This window comes from Prinia subflava, chromosome 19 (assembly GCF_021018805.1).
Source record: "Prinia subflava isolate CZ2003 ecotype Zambia chromosome 19, Cam_Psub_1.2, whole genome shotgun sequence".
Classification (NCBI taxonomy): Eukaryota; Metazoa; Chordata; class Aves; order Passeriformes; family Cisticolidae; genus Prinia; species Prinia subflava.
In genome coordinates, this window is record NC_086265.1 from 12,015,781 (window position 1) to 12,028,450 (window position 12,670).

The window sequence follows — 12,670 nt, forward strand, 5'->3', positions numbered from 1 at the left end:
AGGGATGGATGGGAGCTGGGGAAGGAATTGTTCTCTTGGAGGGAGTTGAAGCTGTGGCTGCCCCTGGATCCCTGGCAGTGTCCAAGGCCAGGCTGGACAGGGCTTGGAGCAGCCTGGGACAGTGGGAGGTGTCCCTCCCATGGCAGGGGTGGGGTAAGATGGTCCCTGATGTCCCCTCCCACCCAACCCATTCCATAAATCAGCCTGAGGGACACCAGCCTCTCTGCTGGGAGGGTCTCAGAAGGATCCTGGCAGAGAACAGGCAGCAGGGGGGTAAATCCCCACCCCAAATCACTCCAGGAGATCCCACCCAGCACTTGGGATCCCATGAGCGTCCTCAAACTCTCGGCTCTCCACGTCCAGCCCCTCCTTCCATGCTGGAACAGGACACGGGGAACAGAAAGCCCCAGCCCAAGGCAACCCAAGAGCCCAGGGACACAGCTAAGACCAGAAGGGGTTGATCAGGGAAGGCTCCAAATCCTCTTCCAGGGAGGTGTCCCTGCCCATGGCAGGAGTGGGACTGGATGAGCTTTAAGGTCTCCTCCCATCCAGGCCATTCTGGGATTCTGTGATGGGCTCAGGGCTTTTCCTCCTTCTCCCCTTGGATGCAAGGCTCTGGTTGCTCACTCTGGCTGAGTGAACCCTCCAGGCTCCCTGCATCCCACAACTCCCAAGCAGCAGCTCAGGGATAAGGAACAGGACGGGATGAACCTCCTGGAAAATCAGGAAGGGCTGAACTGGCAGGACACAGGGGCTGCACGGCCTTGGGAAACGCATCCATCCCAATGGAGCAGCACAGAAATTCCCAAACCGGGGGGCTCTGCCCTGTCTCTGCCAGCTGGGGGAGGACCAGCCAGGCTCGAGGATGCCCCAAATTGTCACTTCTGCCAGAGCTGGCTGCAGTAAAAGGAGCAGAGTCTGCACTGGGGGGAAGGCTTTACTGGGAGGTGGGACAGGATGAGCTTTAAGGTCTCTTCCAGCCCAAAAAATTCCATGATCCCATGAAATACCCATTCCCACCATCCTGCTGCTGGATGCTCAGTTAAATCCAGGAGCAGCAGAGGGGGAGGAAGTGGCTGCCCCATCCCCGATGTGTCCCTGTCACTGTGCTCTCCTCTCATGGCTTTATTAAGGACATTTAGCCAAAATAAAGAGAGGATTGACAGCCCCTGCATATTCTGCAGAGTTTTTCCCGGTTTGTGGAGCCAGGGCAGGAGTCTGGAGGGCTTCACCCCCGGGTCATGCATACAGGCATGGGCAGGCTCCCAAATCCTTCCCATTCCTCCTTAATTAAGGATGGAAACGCATCCCCAGCTCACGCTCTGCCAGGCCGGCAGAAAGCCATGGGGGAAAAGGGGAAAAGGAGGAGAGGATTTATCAAAACAAGGGGAAATGATGGGAAAAAAAGAACGGCAGCTTCAAGTCAATGAGCTGGGTAATGAAAATTCAGGAGCTGCCCGTGTTAGCTTTTATTACAAAGCTGTTCCTAGAGGGAAAGGCAGGAATTAATTCGGTATTTGAGGCTTGGGGGGTTTGGGGTCCGGTTGTTTGTTTTACCTGTTGGTTCCCCTCTGCTTTCTGGGGAAAGCAGCGCCGGGGCAAGGCTGGAAAAAACCTAAACGCCTTGTGTTCACTCCCAGCTTTTGACTGCCAGGGATGGATTTGTTCTTGTCTGTAGGATTACAGGGAGCAGGATTTGCACGGCCAGAGCCACAGCATCCCCGATCCTGGTCAGGGAGCAGACACAACACCCCTCCTCCGGCACGGAAAAGTCTCCAGCTCCTGGAGCACGGCTGCAGCGGGAATCACCCCTTTAAAATCCCTGCATTCGATCACATCCCTTCCAGAAAAGCCTCGCCAGCTGCGGAGTAACCCAGCGCTTCTCGGCAGGTTTAATCCCAATTTACCAACTCATCAGCGCTTAATCAGCGGCAGCAGCGATCGTTATCGCTCCGTCACCCGCAGACAATCGCCCATTCCCAGCTCCCAGCCCAGGAAAGGCAATCCCGGCTCCAGCAGCAGCTGAAGGCTGCTCGGGTCTGTCCCAGGCCGGGCTGTGGCGGATTGGGAGCGGCCGGAGCAGCCCCCGCCTCCCCTCGCTGTTTTCCCTGTCCTGGTCTGGGCTGAGTCGGGTCCCTGGCAGGACGCAGAGGTGCCCCGAGCTTGGCAGAAATGGAGGCTGCAGCCCAAAACTGCGGGCAAAGCGCACCTGATGCCCCGAGCTGTCCCCGCCTGGTGCAGCGCATCCACCCCCGTGTCCCGCGGGTAATTCCACCGGGAATCTCCGCAGTGCGGGGCTCTAAGGCCAGGCTTAGGGAAGGAGGGCTGTCAGGATCTGACTCAGAGCTCTGCAGCGAGCAGAGCCGAGGTCTGGCAGGCACATCCTCCCCGAGGAGCCTGAGCCCATCGCAGACACAGCCCCAGCCCCGGTTTGGGGAGGTTTTCACCCAATTCACATCTCATTACAGCTTCCTGTGAGGATGAGCTGGCGAGGGCCTGGCTGGTCTCGGTGCCCGAATCCCTGCTCGGCTCCCCCACAAAGCCCCGATTATCCCCTCGGTTTCAAGGGGTGACACACACAGCCCCGGCACGGCGCCGTACTTGCAGTTTTTGCATTTTAAGCCGAACAACATTCCCTTCCCGCAGACGGTGCAGGTCTGAGACATCCAGTACTTGGTGGAAAACCTGTGGAGAGAGACACGAGAGTGGCCGGGGAGAGCTGAATCCTCACTTATCCCCGAGCCCTGCTTACCCTCCCTCTGCTGCCCTCAAACTCTGCTGCAGGTGTTGAGGAATTTTTCTAGGGATGCCAAAACACAACCCCGAGCCTTCCTTTGGTTCTGGAAGCTCGTTCCAAAGGGAATCCAGTCCCAATTCCCTGTGATTCCCCAGCTCTTACCACCCCAGGCACCCCCCAAACCCCTCCCTGCCCTGGGGACGTTTCCAGCCCTCGGGAAGCAGCTTCCCATCAAACAGCAGCGCTCTTCCCAGCGCTTTTCCCTCTTCAGCGAGATATGGAAGGGTTAGAATGCAGAGATGGGGAATTTGCTGAAGGCTGGCAAGGTCACAGATAATACACAGCTTTTATTGATAGCGACTCGAGCCTTATCTGAACCAGATCTGAACTGAAATGGAATTGAAATGGGCCGGGAGGACAGCACAGCCCAGCAGGGGAGAGAGGGGGAACGTCCCCAGTCTCGGTGTCCTGGAGCAGAGACGGGGAGGGAGGTGCCCACCCCTCACCCCCCAGCCTGAGGGCTCACCTGTGTTTTATGGAGTTTCCTAAATCCCGACGAGGGATCTGCGGGGACCAGCGAGGCACTGACAGCGTATCTGCAGGGGAGAGCAGGAAAACCAGCACTGGTGACAACATCGAGAGCTGGGATTCAGATTTCTTTGCAAGGGGAGCAAAGGATGTGCACAAAAAATGGGATTTTCCTGTTATTCCCCCCTGGAATGGCTCACTGAGGTCCCTGTCTGGAAAGCAGGAGAACTCTGGGCTTTGTGGGTCTGTGGGAATTGGGGTCCCCTGCCCCAGATCCATCACCCAGGTGGGACCAGGGAGGGGAGAGGAGAGGGTGCATCCGTGTGCAGGCAAGGCAGGATTATAAAACTTTTGGAATCACATCACGATGTCCAAACAAGAAAGGGAAAATAAAGCTGGAACAGCCTCATCGTCAGTTTGTAATAAGACATCACAGCTTGAGGGGGCAGCTGAGGAAAAGCTGAGTGCCAAAGGTGATCCCATTCATATTCCAGGGGAAGAACAGAGTTAAAAGCAGTTCCGGGGGTCTCCTTCCAAGGGAAAGGTGGGGTGAGGGATCAGGAAAAAGAGGAAAATTCCCTGGCACGGCTGGAGCAGGAAGGTAATCAGGAGCATGGCCCTGCTTGGAGTCACATCCTCCTTCAGCCTCAGCAAGGGTGGAAGAGCTGCTCCTCCTCCTCCTCCTCCTCCTGCTCCTGCTGCTCCTGGCCAGGGGAAAGGTGCTGGCCCGCAGGATGCTCAGCCCTGGGAGCGGATCCATGCCGGGATCCACGGGCTGGATTTTCACTCGGGGTTTGAGAGGTTTCCCGGGCACCAGAGGCGCTTCCCGGCTGTTTGCTCAGAGTGCCGGCAAATCCCTGGCTAAACAGGCGCTGGATATTATCCCTGGGAGCGGGGAGAGCCGCTGTTTGCTTCAATATCCCATTTTAATATAGCGGCAGGCACGGGGCTCTAATTGCACTGCCCGGCTGAAGGTTACATTTACATCCCGCTCCCGGGGCGAGAAATCCTGGGAGCTTCCCAGGCTGCTCCTGCTCCAGCACCTCCCTCCAGCAGCAGCTCCGGATCCTTCTCTTCTCCTGGTCACTGCACAGGCAGAGGCAGCAATTGAGATGTCAGAACCACGGAATCGTGGAATGGGTTGGGTGGGAAGGGACATTAAAATCATCCCATTCCCGTGGGCAGGGACACCCCCCACTGTCCCAGGCTGCTCCAAGCCCTGTCCAGCCTGGCCTCGGACACTGCCAGGGATCCAGGGGCAGCCACAGCTGCTCTGGGCACCCTGTGCCAGGGCCTGCCCACCCTCCCAGGGAACAATTCCTGCCCAATGTCCCATCCATCCCTGCCCTCTGGCAGTAGGAAGCCATTCCCTGTGTCGTGGCTTTATCCACTCATGCAAAAAGTCACTCTCCCAAATTTTTACAAGCAGCCTTCAGAGTCAAGGAGGGGAATTCCTGTCCCCAGCACCACATTGCCAGTTTTTTTGGTTTTTTCTCACCAGTCTTTGTGACAGCACACCCTGGACCAGCATCCCTGCACTACCTTCACATCCACAACCTCACAGGGGTGGGATTTCGGTCCACAGACCCCATGGGTGAGGCTCTAACCAGTGACCCCTCCCTGTGCCTCCCTGAGCGTCATTCCCCCTCCCTAAATCGCATTACAGAGCTGAGTTGTCATCACCCCCCTTCCAACGCGGCTCCCCGAAGAACCAAACACCCGGGCCAGAACAGCTCCTCTCCCGGAATTAAATTACAACCTCCGCCTTATCAGCCACAATTTATTCCCACTAACTTTCGGCTGGCCTCAATTAAATCCTGCCAGCCCGGCGAGGGGGAGAGGGGATGGAGGCAACGGCGGCTGCTGAGCCTTTTAATTACTTTCTAAATGTGCTCGCTGCAAAAATGTACTGAAGTGTAGCGGGGATTTTGACCTCGTAACATAAATGAGCCCGACGTGACTCACAGCTAATTACCTTCATTAGCGGCAGCGGGCCACGCAGGATCGCGGCGTTTAACAATAGAGCCGCTGTTGGCAGGAGGGAGAAGCAGCGGAGCGGGGCAGGAGGGCAGGGGAAGGCGCCGGGAATCAGCCCCGGGGGCTCGGGGGGCTCTGGAGTTAATGGGGGATTCTCCCCTTTCCCCGCATTCCCCGCCGGAGGAAAACTGCCGCTGGCGGTGTTAACTCGGGGGGAGACCCGGGGGGAGGGTGAGAGGCAGCAGCCTCCCCCCAGCACAGGAGGAATATTCTCATTGAAAACCCCCCAAATCACCACAATTAGCTTTAATTACAGGGCGGAACAAACCCATGAGCGCGTCTTGTTTCAGGGTGGGAGGGTCGGGCTTTGCCGCGGGGACCCCGCGATGGAGAAGCGGCAGCGGGGTCGGCTGATCCTCGCAAGCTTTGAAGCGTGACAGCGGCTGCCTCTCCCCCATCCTCCTTCTCTCCCTGTTCCCTCCCGCGCTCCGGAGCTGCCTCTCGATGTCTCCCGACCTCCGCTGCCCCCGTGCCAGTCATTTCTCAACCCTCTATCACCAGCTGCCTCCTGCCTGCCTCGAAATTCCAAACTCTCCCGGCCGTAATTCCCCTCCCGCCCCCTCTCCCGCTCCGAGCTGCCGTTTAATTGGGCACGAGTGGGATTTCTCAGGGTGGCACCCACTGAGCAGCCCCACGGGGACTTCCCCCGGTCGCCCACCCCATCCCTGCCTCCCGGGGGTTTCCCAAACGCCAGTCCCGCTCCCCGACGCCGCGGTGCCAGCACAGCCAGGGAATGCCACCTCCTCCCAACCCCTCCGCGCTTCCCCTCGCCACTCCAGCAAAGGTCAGGGCTCCTGCTCGGCGGGCACAGCTCATCCCAAAATCAACAGCCGCGCTTGATGGGATCAGCGGTGCCGGGAGCGGAGCCGACAAGGGGGAAACCAGCCGGGCGCGGGGTGACAGCCACCTCCGGCGTGTCCCTGACAGGCGACACGGCGGAGGAGCGCTGCCACCGCGCTCCCCGGGGGTGACAGGCAGCTGTGACAGCCCGCGCCGCTCCTGAGTGGCACCCGCGCGCTCGGAGGTGACGGGGACGGCGGCGCTGCCGCGGCCGTGACGCCCTCGCTGCCCCCGCTGCTGTCCCGGTGAATTCCGGCTGCTTCCCAGCCTGGGCATGTCCTGCATGGAAAAAAGCACCTGGAGCTGCCCCATTCCGCTATTCTGGGGTTCCACCCTCCTTGGGGTGGGCGGTGATGCCCGCAGGGAGCCCCGAACCCTCAGCAAGGACACCTGGAGCATCTTCCGGGGGTGGCAGCAGTGCCGGACCACACGGACGGGGCTGTGTTGTCACTGTTGTTCCTTCCCCATCTCCTGGCCCCCGTCTGGATGGCAGGGAATTGGTGGGAGCGCATTATCCATCACGGAGACAGCCTGGCCAACCAACCTCCTTCTCCTACTGCAGCAAACAGGTGTTCGGGTGTGAATGGCATGGATAAAATCCATGGAAATGAGAATTTATTCTCACCTCCTTGGGGAGAATCCCGGGATGAGTCACTGCAGAGCCAAGAAATGACCAAGAGAGTTTGCACTTATCCCAGCCATCCCAGGCTGTCACCAAAATGCTCCCAAGGTGGGTGAGTCCCATGGAGAGACACCAGGGTGGGGCCTCTTCCCAGAAGAGCTCACCAGAAAAAGATATCCAGGATCAGGAATATCTCTATCAGCAGACAAAAATCCAGTGCAGAGACAAATTATAACATCCATGGGATGGTTTAGGTGGGAAAGAATCTCAAAGATGATCTTGTTCCACCCCCTTCCATGGCAGGGACACCTCCCACTGTCCCAGGCTGCTCCAAGCCCTGTCCAACCTGGCCTTGGGCACTGCCAGGGATCCAGGGGCAGCCACAGCTGCTCTGGGCACCCTGTGCCAGCTCCAGGGACAGAGTCCCAGTGTCTCAGCCTGTGGCAGTTCCAGGGACACCAGCCCGGGGTCTCCCCCCATCCTGGGTTTATGTCCTGCTTGGTCCCAGCTGGGAGCCCAGGGAGATGCTCTGCACCAAGGTCCCTCCATGAGGCATCTCAGATCTTGCTCGTGCTGCTTTGAGGCCAAAATAGGACGGGAGAGCTCCCAGAGCAGCTGCTCCAGCAGCATTCCCTCCCTAGGACATAAATCCATGCAGGATTCAAGCTTCAAAGGCAGTGACCTGCTCCCTGCGTTAGTGCACGTGGCAAATATTCTACATGGAATTTGATCCCTGTCCATGCAGGGGGTTGGAATGGGATGGTCTTGAAGGTCCCTTCCAGCCCTGTAGATCACAGCCAGGCCCAGTGGGTGGAAGGATGATCCAGGATGGATCCAGCAGGATGAAACCAAAGGGAATCACCCAAAGCAGGAGCTGTTCCTGGAGCATCTCTCCAGTAAGGGAAGAGTCCCTTTCTAATCTGGGCACTTCCCCTTTCCAGCGTAACAATCCCATTTATCCAGCTCAAAAGTCATGTTCAGCTGGCTTAAAGCCTCCCATTGGGATTTTCCCCACCAATTCCCAGCCTTGCAGGCTCAGTTAGGCTTATCCAGACAAAGCTGTGCCCTCCGACTCTGCTGCCAGGGTGGAAAACCCTCCGGGGCCTCGCTGCCAGCTGTGGCCAGCTGTGGCTGCAGGGAGCTCCAGCTGTGCTGGGGAGTGCTCCTGCCATGGCTCGTGCAGGGCAGGTTCAGGGGGGACAGGACCACTGGTGGTCCCCAAGAGAGGAGGTTCCCGTTGGGAATCCCCCTGGAGGTGGCTGGGGCTGGGACGGCGTCAGGGAGGGGTCCCCCACAAAGCCAGCACTGGAACGGGGTGGCCACGGAGAGGGGGCACTGCCCATGTCACCTTCAACACCACTGTCATGTCCTTGGGGCTGGACTGGCGCTTTCCAGCAGAAAACCAGGATTCAGGGCTCTGGGACTCCCACCCTGACACACTGGACATTATCCTGGATCCCTGCCCACCACTCCTACCTGAGGTCAGCCCTCCAGGGGCAGCCATGAGGGCTCAAGGAGCTCTGGTGGCACCTCAGCACTTGTCACTTGGCCATCCCTGGTTGGGATCCCACTCATGCCCAACACCATAAACTGCAAATTCCTCACTCACAAAGCCAGGAGGAAGAGGCAGGACCGGGATTCAGGAGCATCCCCCAGGGACACGGCCAGAGCAGCACCACAGGGGATGTGATGGAGCTGCCACACGGCCAGGGAGGGGACACCCCTGGGGACCACATTGAACCAGTTCTGCATCTTCCTTCTGAGGGGCAGCTCTGCTCCCTGGGACAGTGAAAGGGAAGGGCTGGAGCTTTGTCAGGGAGGTTTAGGTGGAGAGCAGGAAAGGTTCTTCTCCCAGAGGTGCTGGCACTGCCAAGGCTCCCCAGGGAATGCCACAGCTCCAGGAGCCTTTGGACAGCGCTGCCAGGGATGCCCAGGGTGAGGTTGATGAGGGGTCTGGGCAGGGACAGGGGCTGGATCCATGATCCCTGTGGATCAACTCAGGATATTCCAGGATCCTGTGATTCCCCCAGCCAGGTTTGTGCTGCCAGAGCAAGAGGCTCCTCCTGCAGCTCCCTCCCTTGACATTTTCCCTCTGTGAAAATCCATTCCCATCAGGACAAAGGGATGTTAAAAATCAGAAGGAAGCATCCAAACCCACTCCTGACCCGGGCCAGGGATGACTCAGATGGGAACATGCTCCTGCCAGGAACAGCAAGGCTGTGGAAAAGAAATCATGGAGACAGCCAGGGAGGGACGGGGCCTCACTGGGCTCCCCTCACCCATCTCCAGCTGACAAACCCAGCAATTTTTGTGTTTCTGTGCCTAGGGAAGAAATTCCACAGCAACCCAGAGCATCTGGGTGCTGCTGGGCTGCTCCCACAGGAGGAAAAAGGGAAGAGGGAATTTTAGAAAAGCCCATAGGGATGGGATATTGTGGAGAGCTCAGCTGTTTCCCCACAAGGATGGGGAAAGGGAATCCTTGGGATGCAGGGAGGGCTTGGAGCAACCTGCTCTAGTGGGAGGTGTCCCTGCCCATGGAAGTGGATGAGTGTCAAGCTCCCTTCCCAAATCATTCCATGATTCTCCCTACAAAGAGACGTCTGCCCTGCCTGGCGTAACTCCCACACGGATGTTGATCCCGCAAGGACCAAACAGCTCTGCTGATGCCCAAACCCCAGCAGGGATCAACCAGCTGGGGAAACCCAGTTCCCATCCAGCCCGGAAAACATTCCCAGCAGCCAGGGAAGCCAGAGGGGGATGAGAGGAGACAGCTCTCAGCAGCGTCAGTCACCTGGCAGCCCATCCCTTCCCGCGGTGCCACATTCCATCAGGGTGTCACAGCGCGGGATGGGACCCAGCACCGAGGCCGGGGGAAAACAGATCCGAGGAGACACGCCTGGGCTGGCTGGGAATGAGCTCTGGTTCCTGCCCTGCCGGCCGGGCCGAGAGCTGAGCACGGACAGCTCCGTGTGGGGAACAGCTGGCAAAATCACCCTCGCTCCGGGCAAACCCCGAGTCAGGTGTTGGATACCCCTGGGAATGGAACTGCCCCCAAAGGCAAAGGGAGAGGAGGGAAGGGACACCGGGATGGGCTGGATGAGCCCCCGGTGATCCCAGAGGGGAGGGGAGGGGAGGGGAGGGGAGGGGAGGGGAGGGGAGGGGAGGGGAGGGGAGGGGAGGGGAGGGGAGGGGAGGGGAGGGGAGGGGAGGGGAGGGGAGGGGAGGGGAGGGGAGGGGAGGGGAGGGGAGGGGAGGGGAGGGGAGGGGAGGGGAGGGGAGGGGAGGGGAGGGGAGGGAAGGGAAGGGAAGGGAAGGGAAGGGAAGGGAAGGGAAGGGAAGGGAAGGGAAGGGAAGGGAAGGGAAGGGAAGGGAAGGGAAGGGAAGGGAAGGGAAGGGAAGGGAAGGGAAGGGAAGGGAAGGGAAGGGAAGGGAAGGGAAGGGAAGGGAAGGGAAGGGAAGGGAAGGGAAGGGAAGGGAAGGGAAGGGAAGGGAAGGGAAGGGAAGGGAAGGGAAGGGAAGGGAAGGGAAGGGAAGGGAAGGGAAGGGAAGGGAAGGGAAGTTGGCTGCCATCCCTTCTCCAGCCAAGAGCAGGAGGAAGGAGTGGAAGACCCCAAAACAAGCCAGGAAGACATTTCCAGAATGGAAACAAGGGAAAAATCCAGGGAAGGTAAAGTGGCAGAAACCCAGACTGGATGTGGAGTCAGAGGAAGTTTTAGCTGAGGAACAAGAGGCAAGGGAACCTCGACTTGGCGGGGAATCACTCCCAGCAGCTGCCACGTGTTTCCAGGGAAGTTCTTGTTGGGCCAAGAGCCACGCCTGGCCTGGAAAAGCTTCAGTCCCTGTGGAATTAATCCCAGCACTGGTCTGGGACCAGGAAATGAGGCTCAGGCTGTTCCTCCCAGAGCTGGGTGAGCTCATGGAGCCAAACCCACCCAGTGAGTGGTGGTGTCACCACCACCAGCATCTCCTGAGAGAGGACAAACCCCGTCAGGTGGGGTCAGGGTTGGCTGCTGGGATCCCCCATGGGGTTTGCACCAGGACTGCCTTCCCAAAACTCCACATCAGCTCCAAATCCAGCCAGCAGGACAGGTTCAAACACAGAGGTGAAACCATAGCCAGAATTACAAATCAACACTCAGAAAAGTCATTTTAGGTGACATCCAGGCAGTGCCACCAACCCAGGCAGCACAGAAACCCCGTGGTTCTCACAAAAACCAGAAATAATCAAGTTTTTGGGGTTATCTGTGCCCAGAGGCACCCACAGATCTCTAAACACCAGCATGAGGCAGCTCCACAAGGGCTGTGCTCATTCCACAGTGCTCAACCAACATCCCCCAAACCTCTGACTCCAAAACTGCCCAGTCCCATCCTCGGCTTGGCATCTCCCCCCGCCCTTGGAAGAGGGACCCGGGGGGCAGAGTGAGGGGACTTACTTGCTGAGAAGGTGGCTTCGGTGTGGACGGGCGGGGTGGAGGGCAGGAAGGGCGGGTACCCCACGAAGAAGGAGCGCAGGGAGCGCTCGGAGAGCAGAGGGGAGCGCTGGGCCGGGATGTTCTCACAGCTCCCCACGCTGTTGTGGATCTTGAGGTTCAGGGGCTTGTTCTTCTTCTTGACCCTGGGAGGGAAAAGAGGGAAAAGGAGGGAGAAGTGAAGGGAAAGGATCTGGGGATGGGCTGGTGGCACCCGTGGGGTTGGGGTGTTGCTATGTCATCTCCCATGTGATAATTAATCCCATTTCCCTATGAGAATTCCCAGTCCCTCCCTGCCATCAAACAAAGACAATTTTCATTAAGGAACATTCCAGAACTTTTCCTCTTGAGAACCTGGGGGAAAAAATCATTTGTTCAAAAGCTCGTGAGCCCCAGCCTTGCTGGCCTTGTCAGATCCCCTACATGATCACATTTACTGTCACTACATCAAAGACAGGGCCCAGGCAAGGGCGGGCTGCGGTGGGGAATGGGAGGGACCCCAGCAGATTCCCAGGGATCAGCTTGTCAAGGCACAGGACAGTGGTGGGGACAGCCAGAAACGCTGGGAGAAGTTCCTCAGAAATGAAACTCTGCAGAGCTGGGGGGAGCAGCCTCTCCCTCCTCAGGCCAGTTCTTCCACACTGGGACAAGTCCCAGCCATCATTCAGCTGGCTGGGATGATCCCAAGGCTGCAGCAGACCGGAGGGATTTGGGATGCAGAGTGGCACTCGGACGGGCGGGGCTGCAGGATCCTGGCACTGCGGAGCTGCTGCGGCTGCCACGGGGTGAGGAGGAGAGGGACAGCCCCGGGAGAGGCAGCTCAGCCTGTGGAGATCTGCAGCCTTGGGACAGAGACCCTTTGAGGTCATCCTGGCAGTGCAACAGCTCCTGGTGATCAAGGGCTCCTGGAACACTCCATCCATAATCCATAATCCAGGCATCCCAACTGGAACTCTGCATCCAGCTCTGGGTACGAGCACAGGAAGGACCTGGAGCTGCTGGAGCCAGCCCAGAGGAGGCCACAGAGATGCTCCAAGGGCTGGAGCCCCTCTGCTCTGGAGCCAGGCTGGGAGAGCTGAGGGTGCTCACCTGGAGAGGAGAAGGCTCCAGGGAGAGCTCAGAGCCCCTGCCAGGGCCTAAAGGGGCTCCAGGAGAGCAGGAGAGGGACTGGGGACAAGGGATGGAGGGACAGGACACAGGGAATGGCTTCCACTGCCAGAGGGCAGGGATGGATGGGAGATTGGGAAGGAATTGTTCCGTGGGAGCAACAGGACTCAGGAGCTCAGCATCTTCCACCACTCCCGGGGGCATCTGGCCCTGCCAGGCGATAGGAAATGGCCTCTTTAATGAAGAAAATTAAACCATCCTCTAATAAGTTAATTATTTCCTCACACAGGAAAGCTGCTGCTGTGTTTAGGGTGGCTGCAAGGACCTCTT

General features: G+C 58.6%; 1 protein-coding gene across 1 annotated transcript in view; it reads right to left on the bottom strand.

The window, feature by feature from the left end:
• Positions 1-12,670, bottom strand: part of KSR2 (kinase suppressor of ras 2) — a 75,014-nt gene that overhangs the window by 34,199 nt on the left and 28,145 nt on the right. The window contains exons 5-7 of the mRNA XM_063415825.1: positions 11,198-11,379; positions 3,264-3,333; positions 2,602-2,685 (exon numbers count right to left, since the gene is read on the bottom strand). Coding sequence (XP_063271895.1) covers positions 2,602-2,685; positions 3,264-3,333; positions 11,198-11,379 — 336 coding nt within the window. The remainder of the gene's footprint in view (positions 1-2,601; positions 2,686-3,263; positions 3,334-11,197; positions 11,380-12,670) is intronic.